Source organism: Lepidothrix coronata, unplaced genomic scaffold (assembly GCF_001604755.1).
Source record: "Lepidothrix coronata isolate B3197 unplaced genomic scaffold, Lepidothrix_coronata-1.0 Scaffold14, whole genome shotgun sequence".
Taxonomy (NCBI): domain Eukaryota; kingdom Metazoa; phylum Chordata; class Aves; order Passeriformes; family Pipridae; genus Lepidothrix; species Lepidothrix coronata.
Genome location: NW_016690194.1, coordinates 1,142,182 through 1,167,321, shown reverse-complemented (window position 1 = coordinate 1,167,321; position 25,140 = coordinate 1,142,182). Strand labels below are relative to the sequence as shown.

Here is a 25,140-nt window from a genome sequence, read left to right as displayed (position 1 = left end):
AGAAATTATATTTTTCTGAGTCTTTCTGATAGAAATTTTGAGCATGCACAAAATGGCCTGACAATTCAGAAACAGAACACAGCATTTAATGCTATTTCAGCCAAACTGAATGGAAAAAAACCAGTTGAAAAGGAATTGTAAAACTACATATAAAAAAATTTGAACTAAAACTTGAGAAATAATAAGACTGTTTTATTTCAGCTAAATGAATCTACCTCTTGCAACACGATCACAGTTTATATGGTATGAAATAAACTTGCCATTTTCTCTTCAGTGTAGTGTCCAGCATCAAGCACATGTGGACTTTAGGTAACCTGCCTTCCCTTTCATGCATACCACAGAAGTCACAGTCATTTCAAGTAGAGAAAACAAAAATCCCTTAATGTCACAATTCCAATGGGATATAACTACTGGCAGTGAAAATTGAAGCTTTTTTTTTGGGGTGGCATAAAGATATTTTCACAGGAATATGACCACGTGAAGGGATTTTATGGGTCCAAGTCTTGATTATGAGTGCATATGATTTCCACCAGAGATACATTCTTGTTCTTAGTGACCTCTCCCCCTTTCAAAAGTTACCGTTTTTTGGTGTGTAAAATCTAATATACTTACTAGCCTTCAGACGGAGAGGCAAGAATCAGGAAATTCAGATCATTAGAGAAAACAATTATTTTTGGAGTCATTCAGTTGTCATAGTAAAAAAGTGACTACATGCAGATGTCTTAGCTGAGGTCAGTATCTTGTGCAGAAAGAGTACCTATGAGATCCCTGGACAGCTTTGTTGTACCATGTTGGTCAATATTACTGTCTGTTACACTCTCTGCCTGTTCTTACATATCACTTTCTCACAGAACAGAACCAAAATATAAAATTCCAAGTATACACATAAGAAAAATTTGTTATCAACACAGTTAGGCATATAACAAGCACTGAAAATAATGTCTTTTTGTGTGCTCTTGCACACAAATTAATAATGTGGAGTGATAGGAAAGCAAAGGGTACCTGAAAGAAAAACAGTATACTTTCTGTGGTACACAGATAAAAGTGTTCTGTTACTCAAGTTCTCTGGCTACACCTGAGTCCAGAACTCTGGAGTTTAAACAGATGAGGATTCACCCATGCACATCAGAAGACTAATGCTAAAAGATCAGTGTGTTGAGATGACAGCAGAGCTGGAAACAGCCATGAAGTATGGTTCCACAGTTTGCACACTCCATCAGAACATGCCAATGGTGATGGTAATGCCCCGTGAGGTTTATCCTGGGGCAGTTTTATGCATGGATGTATGTTTGGAAGCCAGAGGCCTTACTTCCTCTGTCTTCTGCTACCACAACCATGGCAGACAGACCCTGTTGGAGCACTGTGAGAAATGCAATTTTTATCTCCAACACAGGATACTAGTAATAAGCAACAACTAATTTTTGTATCTTTCATGTTCAACAAATATCTTTCATATTGGTATTACATATGAATACCAATCTTCATAGCAAAAATCTCTACCTTTAGATGGGAAAATAAAACAAGGCTCCCAGTCTCCAGACATGGAGGGCTCTGTTCACTGCATGAGGCACTTACCTGTTTTAGTACTTTACAATTCCTTCTCTTTGTTTACTCAGTCAGAAGTTCCTGTTTGTCACACCAGTCTGACCCAGTATCCACACCTTCCTGAAGAGTTACAGTGCCCTGTTTACCACTTCGCATGCATTTGCCCTTCTTTCTGCTATGAAGTCAGACTACAGCAAAATTTGGTTTTGTCCATGGGACTGACAGGCAGTAAAACATGGAAACCAAACAGTCAAAATATCAATTATTTTCTTAAAAATTAAATAATGGGTTTTGTTTTACCTATCATTGTATTTCACCTCCTCTCCGTTCTTAGCCCAGCTGATGGTGGGCTTTGGATTTCCCACTGCTTCACAGTGAAGCAGCACACTCAGTGTGCCACTTGCCAGAACCACCGTCTGTCCCAGGTGGGTAACAACCTCTGAAGCAGAAAGCTGTTGTGCTGCTGAAATCTTCCGGAGAATGGCAGGCTTTTGATGAGGTCTGTGCAAGCCATTAGCCAGGTCTACAGAAGTGGGAAGAAACATTTCAGCAGATGATGTCCTCAGGGAACTGGTAAATCCAGAAACTTGTCTGTGGAAAGGGTACTCCACTGAGACTGAATCCACATTTCGCCTTGATGCTTTGAGGACAAATTCCTGGTGCTCCAAGTGGCTCTTAAAAACCTCGTGAGCCAGCTGCACAACAAGCTGCTCAGTGTACATATCTTTAAGCTCCTCTGGCTGTTGAGACAAATTCCTTATGATATCATCCAAGCGTTTCTGCTCTGTAATCATAGTAAATGGCAGGCTATGGTCCCGGCTCTGGTCCTCTTCTGAGGATGCATTTCTCTCCATGGACTCCTGGGCTTCCCAGGACTCCAGATTTTCCCCTGGCCAGCCCCTGTGCTGTAGCAGCCTTGAGACAATATTGTCATACCATCTGCTGGGGTTAGCAAGGTGCCCTTGCTTTTCAGCATTGCTACTATTGAAGAAAATCCCATTGAGATGTTTCTCTTCTGTTCTCAAGGCTTCATTTAAACTGGCCTTTCTCATGGCCTCTTCCTCCCTAATACCAGTTGGCTGCCCAGCAATTATCTTCTTGTTGCTTCCAATTAGTTTAATTATGAAATTCTCCCGGGCTGGCCCTGCTGTGCAGGTGTATGTCCCAGAGTCTGAAGGCTTCAAGCGATGGATTTTCATGTACCCATAGGGTGCAACGGTGATGTGAGCTGAGCTGATGAGCCTCTTGTCATCCTTCTCCCAAGTAATCATTGATTTTCTGAACCTCCTTACAGGGCATCGGAGAACAACAGAAGTTTTGGGCAGCAGGTAGGCATACCCACCCACAATAAAGTGTAGTTTCTTCTGCTTCCTTGTCTGGATGTAAACTTTCTTTACAGCCATAATATGGGGGCTTTGATTATGAGCTGGCCTGTTGTGCCCTGAAATATCATTAATATTATTAGTATGTGATACCATTAAACAAAACAAGCAGTTTACACTGCTGCTGGCAGCATTTGACCCATTAAACAGTAATGGGAAAAACTGGCCACTAGCTGCTGGACATTAGATTAGAACAATCAAAATAAGAGGAATAACAAGGCACACTTTAGGAACACAAAAGTAGCCCTGCCCAGATTATATACAGAAATCAAAGAGCCAGGGACAAAAGCTTTATGGGAGAGAGAAAACTTAAATGGAAATGTAGTTCTTGTTAAAGCACTTAAATGAAGACTGTTGCTTAAAAACTGCACTGAATAGATAAGTGTTTACCATCCAAACCTTCAAAGGCAACATGATCTTACAGCTCACAATGGTAAGGAAGATTGAAAGTCTTGCTGCCTCAAGGAGTAATGGTGAACAGAACAAAACTCTCTGGACCAGGCTTAAAAACATGGTAAATGTTTTTAAAGTGCACTAGTTCAGTGTGTCCTTCCAGGTTCCAGATCTCTACATAAGGGATCTTTATTGTGAAGCACAAAATAAATCTGCATAGGTATATTTTTAGTAAATACCACGCAACATTTGGTTCAAGCATTGGCTCTAAATGTCTGATCTTCTTTCCTCCCTACATACGTAACATTTAGCAGTTTCAGAGTCAAGATGAAACTAAACTAACTTTCACATATCCAGGCGGCTTACTGCAAACTAGGGAAGAGCATACAGGGGGACTACTGGTCTTGTGAAGGGCAACAACAAATTCACAAAATACCAACATCTAACTTGTGTTGCATGGTTCGTTAGAAACCCCAGGTCATAGAGGGTTCTTAGTGACATAATGAAATAATATGTTTTTAAATGATCTACAGCAAAATCCCTCACCAGCCACTTTCCTTCCAGCTGTTCTAGCAGAGTTTATTTGCACCTGCCCTCAGAATGCTGTGCTGTATCTCTGAGGCTCTACAGTCCAGCTGTGAGATTTAGATCTAGATTTGGGTCAGAATTTTGAGTCAGTTCTGCCAGAAACTGGTAGTTCCTTTCCAGCACATTTACTCACATCCAGCTCTAATAGTAGAATCTGTAGCTCTCCTCCACTGGTTTGCCTTGTTCACAGACAGAAAAACCTACTCCAGAAGACTAACACTAGTGCTAAAGAAGGTTATAGAGCAGGTAATAGCATGGATTTCTTAGTGAAAGACTGACACTGCCAAGCATCTTTTCCACTTACTTGCACAGGGGCCTAGTGTACAGGGCCTGATCAAGGATGACAATGGCAAAGGCAGGCAGAGTGAGGAATTGATGATAACAAATCCCCCGGATTTCAGTGTCTTTCTGCAAATGGCATTTCGACTCTGTGTGCCTTCTCCACAGCTCACTGAACACTAGGAACAGGATGAGAAACATTAGGAAAAAGGAAAAGAGTGCTCCTTGTCACACACAACCTCCTCATCTCCCATATCCACATTGCATACTCATACCATAGTGCAGAACAGCTACAGTTTTCAAAATGCTGCAGTAGAATAAAGCAGAGCAGCATCTGATCATGCAGCTAAAAACCGTGCAGACACAGTAGGGAGATGAAATATCAGCTATTTTCTGTCCTGTAAGGCCTTGATTCTTCACATGCTTCCTTTAGCAATTTTTTCTGTCAGATGACGCCCCTTGTTTTAATGGTACTATGCTACAGATCAAAGCTAGTCTTTGCACTTTGTTTCTACCTGTCTCTGTCTGCTGACTGAAAAAGCATCTTTTTGTACCCAAGTGCAGACTCACTGAGTTGCAGTTCACAGTTGCATTCTCATCTGCTAAAATCTGGCCTAAGCTTAATCTTTGAGCTTTGCTGTTGCAAATCTGTTAGAAATAATAAAGAGATGAGCGTTTCAGTAACCAATTAATTATCTCAGCCCAGTAGTTACAACATGGCTTACACAGAGAAGTATAAACCCTCTAATACCAGACCATGGTACTTGATGCACAGTTGGGCATTGTTCAATGGACTTCATCATGGCTATTGTATTTCATATTTATGTATACAGCATCAAAGAAAGTGAAAATGCAGCAGTGCCTTTGCACTGAGACCCAGGCAGCAGCCTGTAAAACGGGTTGGAAAATGGGTAGACCCCTGTAATTACCATCTTCACTGTCAGAATGGCTATACGTCTCCTAGCAGAAGACTTTAGGAAAACATTCAGTAATTTAAGTAAAAGGTCAAGAGAGATCACCATAAGAAGAGAGCGGGTGGGACACCTCTATGAGGTGTCTGGCATTTCTCTTACAGTTAGGACAATTTCCACTCTCTTCCATGAAAGAGAACTAGAAGAGTGGTGGCAGAGACTGCAAGATGTGGAATGATTTTCGTGCTTGCTGGCATTATGAAGTCAAATTATATTTTTAGTTATACTGTCATAAATATAAAGAGAAATATTCTTAAACCATACAGGGCCTGAAAGGGAGCCTGGGGAAGTGCAAGAGAATTCAGTAAAGTGAGTTTGTTTTGCCATTCTTAAACTGAAGGCTTTGGGAACAAAAAGCATTTAGCCTGGGATAATAAAGATTACTCTTCACTGATGCCTTGGATGAACCTAAGCATAGGCATCGACAGAGACAGGGATTTATTGTGTTGAGCATGGCTTTTTTTCACACCAGAAGGGAGGTCTTAATAGTGTGGCTGGATAGCTAAAGCACATCTGTGGAGGCAATCACCACAGAAGATCATGGAGCTAGTGATTACAACCCCAACAAGGACAGATTACAGGACAAAAATGGACATAACATGCTTTGTGCCATCTGACCTCATTTGGCTCCTCTATCCCAAATTACTTAGGAACTTCACCTCCAAGAACTGTACAATACTCACGCATATGAATAGCATACCTGAGTCCAGTCAGAGAGCAGCCACTCATTGGGACAATCCTCATTTTTGCAGGCTTGTTGGGTAACTGTCCTTGGCATGGAGCAGAAGGTTTCTGGCAGCATTAATAAGCTCCCATCTGCCAGGCGCTGCTTACAAAGTGTATCTCGCTTCTGGACACCACCGCCGCATGTCTGTGAACACTGTGAGAAAAGAATGAGCCACTTCACATCACACTTGCAGCATGGCAACTTGTAGCAAAAATTACTTTTGAATTTGGGTAGAAATCAACACTTGGTTTTGGTCAAATAGAAAACATAAAACAAAAATCCGAGAGACATCAAAGTATACTGCTTTTTAAAATGTGAAAAATATTTTGGAAAGTGGAAGCAGTTTATTTTGCTAATATTTAGAAAAACTGCTTTAGTATTTCTGAAATGTTCTATTTTGTACAAAAGACATGGAAACAATGGGTCAGCATTGCAGTATAGAGGTGGAAAATTTGTCCTTTCCTGTAACCATCGACTGGAAAATGAGACATTCGCATGTGATGTGAGGATCTACATGCTAATATCTCCATCTGAGCTCTGACTGTAATACTAAGAGTGTCAGAGAGTGGAAAAGTCTCACCCAGAAGTACATGAATAAGCTGGGATGATTAATATCCAGAGAATACACCTCTTCTCTCTCTTTAATATAAATATACCTCTCTGTGTCCATTTTCTACTCAAGCAGGGCAGGAAATTTTTAATAAATAAATTTAGTAGCTTTTCTGATTGTTTTTTGCAAAGTTTGTTGCTCAGTCCTTTTTCCTGAGGATCTCTTTCCTGAGGCTGCTAACAGGCTCCCAGTTCTGCTCAGTCCAGCCAGTTCAACATTTTTTCTCCCTTCTCCTAGAAAAAGAAAGGGGGAGCTTGCACTACTGCACTACACTAACATGACTAGGAGTTGTGTATAGCTTGCAACATGGCAATTATGCATGACAAGTGGACAACCACATGAAGAAGTATTAAAACTTAAACAGTTTAAAAGGAGTGTTTTAGAAAATCTTGCAGTCAGAAAGACACTTCTCTCTTATATAGAGAGCTGCATGAACTTTAGTCTAGCCTGAATACCCAGGGGCAGCCAATAGAGGCAGAAAGCCTAAGTTTTACTAGTGTAAGTCTTTTATCTTCCTCACTTATGGTGTTGACATGCCATAGAGCTCAATGCCCTGTAGCTGCAAGAGTCACTAAATCAGCTGTGTCAGAGCTCTCCTGCCAGCCAGACCTGCTGAGGTAGATGCAACCCTCCAGGTCACAGATGCCAGGAGTGCCTGATGCCTCTTCATGAGGCTGGGGCAGACAAACAGTTATTTTGCAGAAGGTGTGCTGTGGTTGAAGAGCTGTGTCACCAGGTGAAGGAGCTACAGGAGGAAGTGAACAGGCTTTGTAGTATTGGAGCAAATAAGCAAGAGAGAGACTGATTACATTCAGAGATGCTACAGTCTCAAGACTCTGGGGAGTCTTGAACCTCATTTGCAGTGGAGAAGCAGGTGGATTTAGAACCCTACAGGGTAATTAGTCAATGGAATGTTAGTCATGGGTCTGTTAAAGGTGAAGGCTGGAAGCTGGTCACTGCATGTATCAGGAGGAAGGTTCCTCCTCCTTCCCAAAATTTGAAAGGTAGGATGTGTGCCTTCTAGAACAGGTATGATGTTCTGGCACAAGAAGGCCAGACAACTGATGAGGTGGGCAAAGGTCCTTCTGGCATAGAGGGGCCTCCTAAAGCAACATCACCTGCACCCCACATCACGACCTCCTCTGTTAAGAGGAAAAGAAGGGTAGTTGTAATAGCAGACTCCCTACTAAGGGGAAGAGAGGGCCTGATATGCAGATCAGACCCAACTCACAGGGAAGTTTGCTGTCTCCAAGAGGCTCAGGTAAGGGACATTACTGGAAAACTCTCCAGGTCCAGTAAGGCCCTCTAATTACTGTCAGATATTGGTTGTTCAAACTGGCAGTGATGAAATAACAAAGAGAAGCCTGAGCGCAGGGCCCTGGGAAAATTGGTAGAGGGATCAGGAGCACTGGCAGTGATTTCCTAGACCCTTCCAATAACAAGGAATAATATTGATAGGAATAGGCAGATCCATCAGGTCAACGAGTGCCTCTGAGGTTGATGAGATTGGAAAAATTTTGGATTTGTTGCCCATGGGATGATCTACTCAACACCTGGTCTACTGACACCTGACAGGATGCACCTATCTCAGAGAGGAAACAGAGTTCTAGCGCAGGAGCCAGCGAGGTTTGTAGACAGAGCTTTAACCTAGCTTGGAGGGGGAAGGGGACAAAACCAGGCTCACCAGAGATGAGCGATGGGATGCTGTGCCGAAACTTCAGAAAACCAGCACTTAGGGAATCCCTCAATCTGCCTCACAAGGTGTTGGCTACAATGTACCACACCTGAAATGTTTCTACACTAATACACGCAGAAAAAGGAACAAACAAGAGGAGCTCGAAGCTTTGGCCCAGTCCCAGAAATTTGACATCATTGGCATAAGTGAAACCTGCTGGGATGAGATCTGTGACTAGAGTGCCCTTCTGGATGATTACAGACTCTTCAGGAGGGATAGGCAGGGTAGAAGAGGTGGAGGGGTGGCACTGTATGTAATAGAAGGGTTAGAATGTATGGGAGCTCACAGTTGGGAATGGCACAGTTGAGAGCCTCTGAGTAAGAATCAAGGGGTGTGGTGGAAAAAAAAAAAGGTAACCCCCGAGGGGGTGGTGTTTCTTGGTGTTGACCCAATCAGCACCCCTGCAAAATTAAAACATATCACACCAGACTGGAAAAGAAGGATAATGACGTAGTTGGAGGAGAAGTGGCCATGTTTTAGGCCACAAGGGGAGAAGAGCCAGGAGCCCCGCTGGGGGCTAGGCCCCCCAGCCCCTGGCTGGGGGCTGCAGGAACCTGGAACAGTGTTAAACTGGGCCAAGTACTGTAGCTAAGAGCTGGGGGAAGTTTCCTTGCTGTGAGTGGGCAGCCAGAGATACTGAAAGCGGCGGTGGAGCAGCAGTGAATGGAGAACTGTGGCTGAGAGCCAAAAAGATAATAAGCAGCAAAGACGGCATTGCAGCCAAGCTGAGAGACACTTAGATGTCTGACGGAGAGAGAGAGAGAGAGAGGACTAAGCTCAACAGAGACAGTTTTGGGGGTAAGACTGAATTAAATCTCCCCAAAACCCCTTTGAGACCCCTCCTGGGAGGAGGGGGTTGACTTCTACCTGATGAGAGTCCTAAAATGCAGCATGCAGCAGAGAGAGAGAAGAGCTGAGAGCTCAGAGATGTCCTGAGAGCTGGACCAGGATGGAATGTGGAGGAGGTGGCTTTGTCCCTCTGCTGCTGCCACATTGGCAGTTGAGACAGAGCAGAGGAGCTCTGATAGGACGTTTGGGGCAAAGACTGAACTGAAAGCTGCCCTAAACGTTCTGACTCAGGAGGAGTTTGAATCCCCCGAGGAAGAGACTTTCATGGGATGTCTTACACCCCATGACATGATGGAGTTTTGTCCCTGCTTTTGCAAGCCCAAGGGAGAGAGACCTTCACTTGGAGCTGAAGGGCTGAGAGAGGTGAAAGGAGACCCCTTGTATTGTAATGGAGGGAGAAATCTTCCAGCTACGACAATCCAGCTACGACTGCTGTATTGAAGAGGAGAGACACTGTTGCCCTGAAAGTGGAAAGGAACCTTCCTTCTTCCCATCTGGACTTTTATTATAGAGAAAAGAGATTTGATCTAATGTAAATATTGCTTTACCATAGGAGAGATAGTTAGGATTATGTATATAATGTATTATAATATTTATTTGTGTAATAACTGTAATATAATTCCCTTCCCCCCATATTGAGTCTTGTGTTGTGTCTGGAAAACCCCTCTCACACTGGGGTGAGTTGTGGGAGGGGGGCTTGGACTTGGAAACTGGATTTTCGAGGGTCTCAAACCACCACAAGGGGCAAACAAATAATGTGGATATCATCATGGAAGTCTGCTGTATACCCAGCCAGGACAGCGATGCCAATGAATTATTATTTGAGAAACTAAGGGAGACTTCCAAGTCAATTCCCCCTCACCTTATGAGGGACTTCAACTTGCCTGAAATCAACTGGGAACATCACACAGCTGGTATAAACCTGGCCAGAAGATTCCTAAAGAACCTGGATGACAACTTTACGGAACAGGTCCTAAAGGAGCCAACATGGAAAGATGCCCTCCTTGATCTGCTGCCTGTCAACAGTGGATCTTGTGAGCAAAGTGGAGACTGGCAGCTGTCTTGGTCACAGCAACCACGAAGTGATGGAGTTTAAAATCTCCATTGCCACGAGGAAAAGTGCCAGCAAAACCTCAGCTCTGCACATGAGGAGAGGAGACTTCAGGCTGCTCAAGGAATTAGTAAGTAAGGTCCCATGGAAAAATGTTTTTGAAGGTGTTAGGGTCTATGAATGCTGGTCACTTTTTAAACCACCTCCTAAGGGCACATGGGCAGCAATTCCTAAATGTTAGAAATCAAGCAGGTGAGGCAGAAGGACAGCTTGGCTGAACAGGAATCTTCTCTTGGAGTTAAGGCAAAAAAGGAAGGTGTATGCCCAGTTGAAGCAAGGTCAAGTGACATGGGAAGAATTCAAGAGATGCTGCTTGTGGCCAAAGCCCAACTGGAGTTGCAGCTGTCCAGAAATGTAGGGGACAATAAAGAGTTTTTTCAAATACATTAAATGTCAAGAGGCAGTATAGAAATATCATCCGCCCATTACAGGATGAGGATGGTCATCTCACAAACAGGGTCAGAGACAAGGCAGAGGTGTTTAATGATTTCTTTGCCTCTGCCTTCAACGTGGATGATGGATAAGGGTGTCTCAGTGCCCTGAACTGGAGGACCATGACTGTGAGAATGATCAACTCCTAGTGCACCCTGAAACTGTGCAGGATCTGCTGCTCCAGCTGGATCCCTAGAAATCTGCGGGGCCTGATGGGATTCATTCCAGAACCCTCAAAGAGCTGCTGATGTGTCATAGGTTTTAAAAGAAATGTTGGAATTTTTTCTGAATATTGATCTCCCTCCCCCCTCATCTGCTTTTTTTCAAGGGGGGGGAAGGGGGAAGGTGCAGGGCCACGTGCAAAGCAGCACAGGAGTGAGGGGAGGTTGCTCTTTTTTAACCAGCCAGCGCCACCCCTCGGAAGCCCCTTTGTCTGAAGGGCTGGCTGTCCACCAACAGACAGAGCAATAGCCATCCTCAGTTTTTTTGGCTGCCCCCTCCCCCCCACTTTGCCTGGGGAATTAGGACTTTGTTTTGTTTCTTTTGAAAGTTCTGGTTGCACCATTGTTGTTTATTTGGGCTTGTTAATAAAGACTTGATATTTTCCTTTTCTAAGCCTTTCACCTGAAGCCTCCTAATCTCAAAGTTGTAATAACGTGGAGGGAGGGAGGAGGGTGGCTCTTCTTTTTCTGGCCCCCACACCCTCCTTAACGGACATTTGTGTCTTGCTAAACTAAGACATGTTGTCATCACAGAATCTCTCTCGATGATTTTTGACCGGTCTTGGGAATCTGGAGACGTCTCAGCTGGCTGGAAGCTGGAGAATGTTGTTCAAGATTTTCAAGAAGGGCAGGGAGGAGGACCCCAGAAACTAGTCTCACTTCAGTGCCTGGTAAAGTTATGGAGAAAATTATTTGGGGAAGTATTGAAAAGCAACTGAAAGACAACACAGTCATTGGTCACAGCCAGCACAGCCTCATGAGAGGAAAGTCCTACTTATCCAATCTGATTTCCTTCTATGACAATGTAACCCACCTAGCCGATCAAGGGAAGACAGTTGATGTAATCTTTTGGGATTTCAGTAAAGCTTTCTACACTGTCTCTCACAGGATCCTTCTGGACAAAATGTCCAGCAAACAGCTGGATAAACACATCATGCAGTGGGTGAGCAATTAGCTCACGGGTTGAGCACAGAGGGTAATAGTGAATGGGGTGACATCAGACTGGTGACCTGTCACTAGTGGGGTTCCACAGGGCTCCATCTTGGGCCCTGTGCTCTTCAACATCTTCATAAATGACTTGGATGCAGGACTGGAGATCATCAGCCAGTTTGCAGATGACACAAAACTAGGAGGAGCTGTTGACTCCCTCGAAGGCAGGGAGGCCCTGCAGAGGAACCTCAACAAATCAAAGGAGTGGGCAATCACCAACCATATAAAGTTAAATAAGGGAAAGTGTGGGATCCTGCACCTGGGATGGGGCAACCCCAGATGTTTGTACAGACTGGTTGATGAGATGCTCGAAGGCAGTGCTGTGGAAAGGGATCTGGGGGTTCTGGTTGATGGCAAGTTGAATATGAGTCAGCAGTGGCCTGGCAGCCAGGAGGGCCAACCGTGTCCTGGGGGGCATCAGGCAAAGCATCGCAAGCTGGTCGAGGGAGGGGATTGTTCCGTTCTGCTCTGCACTGGAGTGGCCTCACCTTGAATACTGTGAGCAGTTTTGGGCACCCCAATATAGGAAAGATATTAACTTCTTAGAGAGTGTCCAAAGGAGGACAAGGAAGATATTGAAGGATCTTGAGGGGAAGCCGTATGAGGAGTGGTTGAGGTCACTTGGTCTGTTCAGCCTAGAGGAGACTGAGGTGCAACCTCATTGCAGTCACAACTTCCTCCTGAGGGGAAGAAGAAGGGCAAGCACTGATCTCTTCTCTGTGGTGACCAGTGACAGGATCCAAGGGAATGGCCTGAAGTTGTGTCAGGGGAGGTTTAGGTTGGATATTAGGAAAAGGTTCTTCACCCAGAGGGTGGTTGGGCACTGGAACAGGCTCCCCAGGAAAGTGGTCACAGCACTAAGCCTGACAGAGTTCAAGAAGCACTTGGATGTGGCTCTTGGGGATGGTCCTATGCAGGGCTAAGGGTTGGACTCGATGATCCTTGTGGGTCTCTTCCAACTCAGCATATTCTGTGATTCTGTGATTTAGGATACACATTTTCCTTGAAAGACAGAAGCTCCTTGCTCCAGAAGCACACTACTAAAAATGAGATAAATGTTCTAATGGATTTCATTAAAAAACAGAACTGTTTTAAAATAAATAGTCTGGAATCTGTAAAGAGATGTTTTAAAAATTGTTTGGAATGTTACAACACTGATAATCATCATGTATTTATCTGCCAGGAACACTGGGGCTTCAAATAACATTTAATTCAGACAGTCCTTTCTTACAAGCATAAAAGGCCATAGAAAATACTGCTTACAGTTTAAATATTTTGATTCGTTTGTTTGCACAAAACTAGTGTGAGGGGGTGCTCTGAAAAGCACAATGAACTCCACAGATGAAACCAAAGAAATGGCTTGAAAGCGGGCTGTGTGGAGAACAGATGTCACCGTTTCATGTCGATGAAGCTTTAAAGAACCTTCCCTAGGGCAATGAAGGCATCTTGATGCAGGGTCCTTCATCTCCCTGTTAGGGGGTACCCTCATAGGACCCTGGGGAGATGGGATGTTGTGCATCCCTTAATGCAAGGAAAGAAATCCTGCAGGGTTTCTTCTGCTGGAGGGTTGCACAGCAGCTCTGCTGCATGACTGGAGCTCACCTCCAGAAGATGTCTCAGCCACTCACATCCTGTTCGAATGTTTTTTTTCTCTCACACATCTCAGAAGCCAACAGCTGCAATAATCCCTAAGTACAATGCACAGTACTGATGGTGCAGGTTTTCACATGGACGTCACCCATGGGAAACCTGCGTGAGACTGAGCTGCAAGGCTTGGCTTTCCTACAGGGTGGGAGTAATTGTACAGATGTTGGTGATGCAAAGAAAGAAAAGAGATGTCCTTAAAAACTGCGAGAATGGAAATTGATTTTTATAGATTTGAGTTTTTTTTCTTGCTGTACTCTCTAAACAGAGGCAGAAGACAGTAGGTAGAGAAGCACATTTTTGTGCTGTTTTCTTCCATTGAAAGGTAAGCACAAGAAAGATTCAGTGCTGAGGTAGCAAACAGCTATGTTCACAGCTGGCCAGCCTGAAAAGTCTGTGGAAGTAAGGCAGAAGAGCTACAACATGACCTTTGTTATGCTGCAGCAATGAGTTACAGCACAGGTTCTCTCTCAGCCCACAGAAGACAGCTGATTAATATAGTTGTTAAATACTTTATACTTAATCAAGCTTCCCCTCACTAAGATCTGCTACACCTTTCAAAAAGACAGCATTTGAGAGCCCTTGAGCAGTCACAAAAATGACTTTAAACAGGCAAAAATATGCCTGTTTACACTGTTGAGGAAAATATTCAAATCTGGACAAAATCTGTCTGGAGATAGCTCTAGCAGAAACAATTTTGATGGTGTTCTAGAGTGGCCTATAGCTAATGGTCACTTAGCAGAAAGTCAATTTTTCAGCATGCTATAACATATATCTCTTCCGACTGTTCAAATAAACTTACAGAGAATTGCTTTCTGTAAGGACTGTGGCAATTACAGGATTTTAACAAGCAGAGTTGCACCTTCTAGCATATCCTAATTTTGAAATGCTTGACTTGATTATGTTATTATGAGATGCACTAGAAGAACACTATTTGCTATTTGCAAATATAGCATTTATGTATGACTATAGCCTAGAACTTTTCAAAAGTACAGGTGTGTGTGTGAATATCAGTAGACAAATTAAAGCATGAACTATGACTGAATTGCTTTAAACACAGGACTAAAGCCATAGGATAGTTATCTAGCATTGCCAGAACATCAGACTAACATAAATTTTTGTTACTGGCTTGCTTGCCCAAACCCAGAGCTGTTCCAGCTTCATGGACTTACCAGCTTCTTTAGGTGAGTACACTAACATCTCCCTGGCTGTTAAGTAAAGACCAGATTTTATAGACAGACACTAGGTAGGTATATGTCAAGCCTTCATAAGATGGGATAAAGCCTTCCATCTCTCAGAAATGAAGATTCAAACAGGCCTTTTGCTTGCACCTACACCACACTGCAAAGTTTTCCTTTAGTGTTGACAACAGTGCAGCAGTTGTAGAAAGCAGTCCTTTCTTCCTATGCAGCATTATAACCATATAAAAAAGCATCTTTAAGTCTTTTGAATTACACAAGTATTTTCATTTTCAACAAAATGGCAGAAAATTAACTAATTTCAGATTGCTTTCTAAAGACAAAAAGCTTTGTACAGACCTACTGTGTAGACAGCAATTTTCATCATTAGTGTAATAAGGCATCTATCTCCCAAAGAGAAGTTTTTAATACACATTTGTGACTCCAAAGAATGAGGAGTGTTTCTTTTCCTAAACTAAATTAATTATTTGAGAATATACAGAATACTCAAACTGCTTTACAGATTCTTTTATCCTTGATCCTTCTAGTTTAGTATTCCTAGAAACCTTGACATTGCTAACCCAAATCCGCTCACTGCAGCTGACCAACATATTCCAGATATTTTTGTTTGGAATCCATAGCCAGCTGTTAAGATTTTCCAACAACTTTGCATTAAAAATAGCTATAGTCATTATTTACCTCTGAAAACGTTCATGTATTTTTTAAGAGCAAAAAGCATACTTTGCAGTTTTTAATGGCTCACCAGAATGATTTATGATTCCTCTTGATGGGATAAAGCAAAATCATAGAATCATAGAATGGTTTGGGTCAGAAGGGACCTTAATGATCACCTAGTTCTTCCCTGGCCCATCCCACACACAACCCCACCACTATGTGCAGGGACAGCTTCCACTAGACCAGGTTGCTCAAAGCTACATCCAACCTGGCCTGGAACACTTCTGGGAAGGGGGCAGCCACATCTCCTCCAGGCAAACTGTTCCAGTGCCTCACCACCTCTCACTGAAGAATTTCATCCTAATTTCTAAACTAAATCTACCCTCTTTCAGTTTTATCCATTACCCTTTGTCCTATGACCACATGTCCATGTCAAAAGTCCCTCTTCAGAGCTTTTTTGCAGGCATCCTTCATGTACTGTAAGGCTGCTATAAGGTCTTTCTGAAGCTTTCCCTACTCCAGGTCTCCAGCCCATCTTCATAGGAGAGATGCTCCAACCCCCTGATCACTGATATGTGTGTAATGACTACTTTTAGCAGTCACAAAATGAGATTATACATACATTCTTACCTCTTGCCATTCTGTAGGATACCAGGAGGGCGGGCAGTCAAAGCGATTACAGCCTTGCACAAGGGATGGCTTAGGTTTAGAGCACAGTTCATCTGCCAAAATCACAGTCTCATTAGTCTCTCTTGATAGGAGATGAGAACAGAAGACATCTCGTGTCTGTAAACCAACCCCACAGGTAAGACTGCAGGTGCTCCATTTCCCAATCTCCCACCTGTGAAGGGGTCAGGAGAGAGAACCTTAAGCACAGAATAAAATCACCTTAATTTTTCTCTTATTACAGTGACAGACGGAGTAAAGAAAGAGTAAAAGAAAGGCAATTTTTCTTCTCTGATCACTGTCACTCTTGTAGCTGGAGGATGAGGCTAAGGTGAATACTCACAGTTCTGCATCTTCAGCTCCTGTCAAAAACTCTTGGACTCCAGGTCTTTGGGATTCCTGCAATATCACAGGAACAGTGTTGTGGCCTACCTTAAGAGGTTTTAGTGTGCAGGAGCCTAGCCAATTTTTTCAAGACAGAATGGATTAATTAGCAAAAAATAAAAGAAGATATTAACAAAGAGATTAATTAAAGAGATGCAAAAGTGAAATGCTGAGCATGAATTTCTTCCAGAAGACCCAGTTGTGGTATTCCCGATGGACTTTTCCATGCTGTGGAGATAGGACGCACTAAGGCCTTGAGAGATGCAATAGGAGGGCAAAGTATGATCTTCAACCCCTGGATGAACACTCTGTCACTGAACTAGCTCTGCACTAGTTACATAAATCCTGCATCAACAGGATTATTGATAACTGAATTTCAGTGTGCATCGCGCTAAAATCAGATTTCTGCTGTTTGAGCTGTACTCAATACAAGCCCTAATTCTGTCAACCAAACATAGAAAATTGCTAAAATATTAGATCTTCCACTCACGTGCTCTACTAGAAAGCACTTCAGGGATATGCAGAAATGTGTACACAAAACCGTCATATATTCAGAAGGAGAATATAAGAAAATAGTCTTCCCATCAGCTTCATGCAAAACTCTACACTGATCTGGACATATTCCTACATTCAAAATGAAAGTATGAAAGCCAGACAGTGCCACTTTTTCTAATTCTGAAGAAAGTCTAATTAATTTCTTTCCAGCTTGAACGTTATTGAAACTGATTGCTGAGGGAATAAAATAAAAATTCAGGAAAAGGAAGTCTCAGAGAATCAGTCTTTGAAGAAAGCAAATCCAGGCAGGAGGTTAAAGAGAGTGACTGTGAAGGAGGATACCCTCCGGCTCCGCATAGGATGGAGGCAGATAATGAAAGAAAGTTAAGATAGATGTCAGTAGAATGAAGGAGAGGAAAACGACTCTGATGGTCTGAGATCTGCCATTAATGGAAATAGCTCAGCACATTTAAAACACATCACATTAGCTAACACATCACTTAAATAATCATTCAAGATTGTGCCATCCTACAATCACAGAACAATTCTAACCTCTATTTATTTTATAAAATTATTTTGAGCATTTGTTTCCTCCCTCTCAGTAACAGCCTTAACAAATTGAAATAGCTAGCATGTAAGAAGTACTTTTTCCTCCCTAGATGATATGCTGAGGGATCAAAGGCACATCGCTCCCCTTCCACGCTCCATCTGCTGGTGACATTCTCTGATTTTATAACAGGACAGAATACATCCCGAGCATCATGGTAAACTCTAATGATGCTGTACTTTGCTTTTATACAACAGTCTTGGTTCTGTTAGTAGCAATGACAAAAATCTGTTTAACCTTTTCTAAAAACAAATGCATCTTGCACACTGAGTTAGAAGTTACCATGGTCACTTTCCAGGCCATAATACACTGAAGGACACCAATCCTGACACCTGTACTGGGAGCTATTTATCAGTGGACTAGGAGTGACATATGGCAGCCAGTTAAGCTCAGCTGGAGTATGTTCTCCATATGAATGATCTGGGGGGAGATGTCTTCCCACATTTTCCCATGAAATTGTCAGTCAGAATTAATGTGACTATCATCTACCCTTCAGTTTTGGCACAATCTAAAATAAGATATTTGAGTAGGTGCTGAAAAGAAGGCATTTTCTTATTTTACAATTTATTTTGATACATGGTTAGTTGCCAAAGTTTTTTTATTCAAGTGCTGGCAATAGCTGTTGCCTCCAGCAACTCATTGTTTGTTATTGGTATAAGTGCAAAATGTTTTTGTTGGTAGTTCATATCTCAGTGGCTAGCAAGCCACATAAACCCTTTGGACATCTTGGCTTCTGCAGAAGAGGTTATCTGTTTCCTCTTCTAGAAAGAAAAGCCGTGTTTCAATAAAGAGAAAGGATTTGCCTTTCCAGTGTCTGAAATTTCTGAATGCTTCAGGTTGCACCCGTCGCCCTACCTGTAACATCGGTTTGTTCACAATTCTTTCCAGCTGCTTCAAACAGGACATTCCTTAGAGGTGCTCAAGAACCATGAGGTCAAATTCCCTCTTACCCTTGTACTTTTGTAGTCCCAAGTGACTTTTATGGGCTTTCATAGATACAAAGTAAAGAATGTAGAGCAGCGTAGAGATGTGCTAAGTGGAGTATGGATGTGCAAGTAACCAAACCCATAAATTATACATATGATTGGTAGAATTTCAAAGTCCTAAAAAGCACAGAGAAAATCAGTGATAATTTTACAGAATTACAGGGTTCTAGGATTATTTTGTAACAGCTAAAGGCGCTTGCAACAATTTGAACTAGTATTAGCCTACAAAATTTACCAATTAGTTTCTAGACTACTTGTACTTTTGGAGATAGTATTTTTTTTTAAATACTTCTTTTCTGAGGTAACAGAGTTTTACCTTTACTGTAGAGTGTTGTGATGCTAACTGAAATAATTCCATTCTTATTTCATGTGGTACTTATCTGTGCATTCCTCTGTCTATTTTTATTTCTGGGTGCTTTGGCTACACTGAACTGGCTCTTTCAGTGCATATGGAACACAAAAAGAATACCCTGCACATATGTGTCAATATGAGAATTAAAATTCAAGTAGGAAATAATCCTAAATTTTAAAGGTGAATGCAGTAGTTACAGAATTAAGATAAAGGAACCTTGTGCAAGTGGAACTGGTATCTTTGTAAGGTGACTGTGGCTGTTGTTAAGGTACAGACTTAGGAAAAGTCTGCATACTGCCTAATTTATAGACAAGGTGAAAATCATTGGTCTGGTACTTCTTGTATTGCTTCCCAAAGACTGGTGAAATGATTGCATAGTTTTGATCCAAAACATACTTTTTATCCCATCTTCTTTTTCCTTCACTACTGCCCAAGGCTGTACTAAGAAGTAGGAACAGAGAAACAGTGATTTTTAAATCTTATCTTATAATAGGACTTTGGCTCATCTATACTCATAAATCATTGGCTTGTCTGTCAGTTCTTCAGTTGTCCATCTCTGTCTCCTACGTATCTAAGCAGTGGTTATGTATTTAAGCACCAACCAGATTTTTAAAATATTTCAACTACTGTACTTAATATAAAAAAGATTTCAAAAGCTTTTCATTCTCTGCAGAATATACATACATAACTCTGCTGATATACATAAAATACCATTGAATACTTGAACCGATAGAACAAAACCTAAATTAATTCAAAAACACAGAGAATGTAGAGATGGCTAACAAAGAGGAATGTAACGGGAAAGAGACAATTCACAGGGCTGAATATGTTGAAATTAATATGCGTATATTAGTGATACATGTATTAGAATACACGCATATACACATTTTCCAAATGATGAAAACAAGTTGCCACTGGAAATATACAGGGATCAGAGGATGGGCCAAAAATACAACTTCGTTCAATTATCATCAAAATTTCAAAATCAAAACTGATCGCAGAAACTTTTAACTTTCCAAATGAACGGTTTCCTTCTTCCAGCAGGATGCTTTAGTAGTTTTTTTAGTGTTGGTCAACTATGAAGACCCACAATGCATATGAAGACAGGCACACTAAGTAGTGTACCTGATCTAACTGCTCAAGGCAATGGTTTTCCTTTAGGTTTTCTTACACACAATGCTAAGGGTGTAGTCTAAAGTAGAGATAAAAATTCATTAGAAAGCCAACCAACTGGAGCACTTGCAAAAATTTCTTACATTTCTAGGAACTAGAAACTAAAAGTGAACTAGTAATGGACAGATTTTATGAACAGAAAAACATGAGTTAGGAAGTTTATCAGTCAGTTCATATTATGAATTAGACTAAAAATCTGTAATATAAAATTACTTTTATGAATTATAAGTCCAATTTCTAAAGGACCAATGAGAAACTGAAATTTTCTCTAACATTCTCATTAAATAAATTAGGCCTATCTAAGCAATGCTTATGCATATGCTAAACTCCAGGTAAACAAGCAGTTTCCACAATCAATCATCATCAGTGTGTTTTAAAATGTAAATATTTGCAGCTCCCTTGAATAAAAGAAAGAGAACAACTGTGAAGCTCCAATGGCCAAAAAAAGGCTCAATAATCTGAAAATCCTGATTACTATCACAGAATAATTATTCCATATTATTAATGTAAGTCTAAAAACATTTAGAGATTCTCTCAAAAACCAGCTTAATCATGTTATTTCTAATTATCTTGACATAGTTAACAAAAATCTTCCTTGTGATGCCCAAATTAAACTTGCACATTGGTGTTCAGGTTCAGGCTGTTTGAAAGGAAAAGAAAGAACTTCTAACACATAACTTAAACATGAAATTCTTAAGAGTTCTATAAATTTAATTTTAATCAGAAATAATTTTTCTTCTTTCTTGTAAAAAAAAAAAAGTATCAATATCATATTGTGCGCCAGCAGTTCAGGTGAAGAACTGGAGGATGAAGTCAGCAGGACCTTGTTCCTGCCTTTGTGCTGAACTCCAGATGTGAATGAGACCAGAACTGGTGAAACATGGGCTAGCCTGTGACAAATGTCTAGTCTAGACTGAACCACTATGCAGATGACAGCTTTGGATTAGGCTCTACATGCAAAGAATATATATTAAACCCCAAATCATTCTAAGGTGTCAGGTGTTGTAAGAATTTTTTCTAGGGATATATGATTTAATCCTGACGGACTCCCTTCAAGCACTGCCAAGAAAATTGAATACTGCACGGGAAAAGTAAACACCATTCTACAAAAAGACCTTCCAAACTAGTTCTAAAAAAATGAAATTATTGTCATTTTTATGTGGTTAAACCATGTGAAAGTGATAGAAAAGAACTCTTCCTATTTCTAAAATAAACATTCATCAATGTGGAGAAAGGTTTGCCTGGAAACATCTTACTTAGCATGTGACAGCTGCCTGCATAAAGACATTTCTCAGTGCACAAGGGCTGTGAGGCAGCTGGGTATATGCACATACAAGAGACTGAGTAAATCACATATTATGTCAATACTGGCTTCCTCTCATCCTTTGCCAATCTGTAACCTCCAGTGGACCCTGCAGACTGAGAAGTCTGCTCAGAGCCCATATATCTCCTCCCTTCTTTTCCCATTATAAACCTGGAGCAGTGTTTGTGGTAAAGCTTCCTGTTTCATAGGTGTGAAACTCTTTCTTTAGGCTCATTTTGCAGATATATCTTCTGTTGAGTAAGTATTCTCACTGTCATGTCTTAAATACCCTGTCAAAATGTGATCTTAAACTCTGAACAGCAGAGAGAGTCACTGTCCGTCCTGTTTAGGTAGCACACTTTCTTGCAGTGAAGCTACAGGATTGAGATGAGAACAACTGAGTCAGTTCTTGACTTTATAGTCAAAGAATTCTCAAGAAAGGGACTCAAAAGCTAAGAATTTAAGTACAAGTAATTTTTTCACCCAGATGTTAAAACACTCACAGCAAAATCAGACTGCTCCTTTGAAATGAAGTGTGAGAGCCAACACCTCAACCCTGGTGTTTAAACAGGGATCTGAGTTCTGTAGGAAGTGATCTCCCTACTGTTATGGTTCAGTCTGTATTAGAGAGAACATTACAAATACACATACAGTACACATACAGCTCAGAAGAAAAGTGAAATTTAACTAAACTCTGAAAAAGTTAATACTCAATTAAAAAAAAAGAAAAGAAAAGGCAAAGCACTTCTAAATCATCACTGGCAAGTACACAAAAACAATTCATGTTTAGTGTTATTCGGTACCAGCCTGACAAAATCCGTTGTTCAGTATCACCACTGTGACAACGGAGCTGAACAGGCAGGAAAGGTTTCAGAGGACTGTTGTGCAAAAGGGACAGTGAGGTGCTTTCTCCAAAAAGCATCTTCCTTACAAGTGAAGGAAGTCCATTAAAGATATGCAGACAACACATATAAGCAGATCAAAGGTTTAATCAAAGTGCTCTGGGAGCTGAAAGAACTGGTCTGCATTAATTCTGTAAACCGACCAATATCAATTAATATTGCAGCTCATTACAGCTGAACATGGCAGGGAGCCAGTATTTATATAACAGAACCAAACAGATGAACATAGAGAAGGAACTCACAAGTCAGAGAAGTACAGAGGGTAAATGGAATATGCAGAAACTCTACAAACGACAATTTTGTTTGCTGGAGTAACCTTCTGACAAGCTCCAAGCAACATGCATATTGTTCCACACTTTAAAAAATTCTTGCTGTCCCTTGAGTTGAAGGCACAGAACATTAACTATTCAAGCAGGACAGAAAAGAGAGTTTATGTTTTTCTGCCAACAAAACAGTGGGAGGTTGTCCAGTGGGTCTTCAGGGAACTACTACAGATACAGAATGCATGAACCACAGAGGAATGTGAAAAGACAACTTCAGGTAAGTGAACGGGTTTGACAGAGAATTGGTTTGAGGGATTAGCAGACATACTGGCTACTGAAAAATGCTTCACACAAGACTTCTACTCTGTATGACAACTGCAGCACTGAGAGATATGTGAAAGCAATGGCTGTCTTTAATATAGCTACACAGATCAGATTACGTTTGATAAAATAAATGAGTGCCAGTTTAGATTTGGGCTCATACTTAAAGCAGAAACTTCTTAAATGGAGGTTCTTAAATATTTTATGTGAGATACAATGAAAATAGGTCCTTTATCGCTTCTTTCAAAAATTGAACAGTTGAGGATCAGAGTAAATTAGTGTAAAGATAGTAAGCTGTAAAGCTGGCTAAGAGTGAGGAAGCATAGCTGGGACAGGTGATCTGAAATGGCCAAAGGGATATTTGACACCATAAAATGTCATGTTACCCGGAAGGTGGGCTGACTGGGGTGCAGGGATGGGATCTGGCATCGGTCAGAAGCTGGTGAGCAATTGTATTGTGCATCACTTGTTCTTCCTTGATTTTTTCCCCCCTTTTATTCTAATTATTGCTATATTCTACTTATGATTTGATATCTGTTCTTATCTCAACCTACAAGTTTTACTTTTGATTCTCCTCCCCCTTCCACTGAGGTGTGTGTGGGGGTGAGTGAGTGAGAGGCTTCATGGTGTTTAGCTGCAAGCTGGGTTTAAACCACGACAGACAGTTTAACAGCCTGCTGCCCACAACAGCTGCTTTCTTTTGAAGACTCCCTGGCTCTTTTCACACTGGTGCTTTCCATGCTGGGCTGTCTCATAAGCCAACACCTTTTTTTTAGACCTGCCTTTATGCCATATGGAAAATGTAAAAAGAACAGTTATTCCTGAAGGAGAAATCAACAAGCTTACAGACACCAGAAGACAAAAAAAAGAAAAAGCTCAGCAGGTGAGAAAGATGTGCAGTCAGCTGATAATTTTTAATTTGAAACTTCTTTTAAAATTAAGCTTTTTAAAAATGAGATAGTTGAAAATGGATGTAGACGGCACAGAAATAAAATACAAAAAGCCTGACTTTACAAGCTGTAAGATCAATATTCATGAACATGAGATTCTGTCCACAGAGTAACAAGACTCTCTTAAAATCTACAGAAGTCTTTGCTGAAATGACAAGGGTGGGGAAGAAGTAAAGGAGATGTCACCAGATTCAATGAACAAAGCATGCAGGTTCATGAATGAAACTGTGTTCAGATAACAGTAGGCTTCAGCGTTCAGAGTGGGCCTCAGTAGTTCCCTAGCAAGTACAAGTTTTATGAGCAGTACTGCCAGAAAAACAGCAGATAACATGGGCGTCTTGCTTACCTGGCAGGCAGTATTACAGTATTTTCAATATGATGAACTGTTCCTGAACTATTTCACCAGTGCAGAAGACACAAACACACTGTCTCTCAAATTCAGGAATATATGGTTTTTCTCTAGTTTTTAAGTGGGGGAGGGCAGAACAGTAGAACTTAGGTATATATCTATATATCTATATGGTACTGTGATTGAACTCAGGAAACTCACCATATCTGCTTATGTTCTCTTACATTCTGCTTTGCGTTTCCTTTCAATGCCCTTCTTGCAACATTATTCTGGGTTACATAAAAATTCTGGTATCCAGCTTTTCTTTTCACCAAATATGCCTTTTGGGCCTTTTGGGCTTTTTGGTGTTTTGCCTTCTTTAAAGAGACTGAACTATTAGTAATTAATGACTCAAACATTAGACTACCTGCAGTGACTGCTCCAGTGCAGTAAGAGACTGGACTATTGGTGCTCATGGCTCCATCAGCAGTGTGCTTTGTTGGTGTGTGCTTTGCTAACAATGTGCAGAGTGGCCACCCAGGCCAGGTGCCGAAGGTGTGCACATCTGACACCTCAGGCTACAAGCTGGGTGTTAAACAAGATAAGCAAGAGGCAAATCCTTCAAGGTGGGGCAGTGTTTCTTTTTCCTTACACAGATGACTCAGCTGGGATAACTCCCGGGAACATTCACACCAGCCTGAAGGTATTCATCTCTTGTTGATGAGCCATAATGGGCCACAATGGACTCAGCCACACTGACCTGAGAGACAGCTGCATCATCTTAGCAGGTGTCAAAGACTCCTGAAGCATCCTGTGACTCACAGTATTACATCATCCAGCGTAAAACTCCTCGGCCCAGGGGAGGTACCACAGGTGTTCCCACCTGAACCTGAGCATATATAACACTTTGAGGGTTTCCCTCACCATCAGGGCTTCCACCACAATCTTAATGGATCTGGACTGTGACCACCACACATCAAAATTGCAGCAATCAAGTGTCATCTCTGGATCCAACAGGTGTCTTGCAGGTCCTTCCAGTCACCTGGGGGATCTGCAGCCCCTCTCCGGCTGCCTGTGCCA

The 25,140-nt window shown here is 41.5% G+C and overlaps 1 protein-coding gene across 3 annotated transcripts in view; it reads right to left on the bottom strand.

Moving 5' to 3' along the window:
• Window positions 1–25,140, bottom strand: part of ADAMTSL1 (ADAMTS like 1) — a 375,877-nt gene that overhangs the window by 40,229 nt on the left and 310,508 nt on the right. For all 3 annotated transcript variants that reach the window (XM_017806263.1, XM_017806264.1, XM_017806265.1), the window contains 4 exons: window positions 15,961–16,171; window positions 5,859–6,038; window positions 4,213–4,366; window positions 1,846–2,986 (listed from right to left, as the gene is read on the bottom strand). In XM_017806263.1, coding sequence (XP_017661752.1) covers window positions 1,846–2,986; window positions 4,213–4,366; window positions 5,859–6,038; window positions 15,961–16,171 — 1,686 coding nt within the window. The remainder of the gene's footprint in view (window positions 1–1,845; window positions 2,987–4,212; window positions 4,367–5,858; window positions 6,039–15,960; window positions 16,172–25,140) is intronic.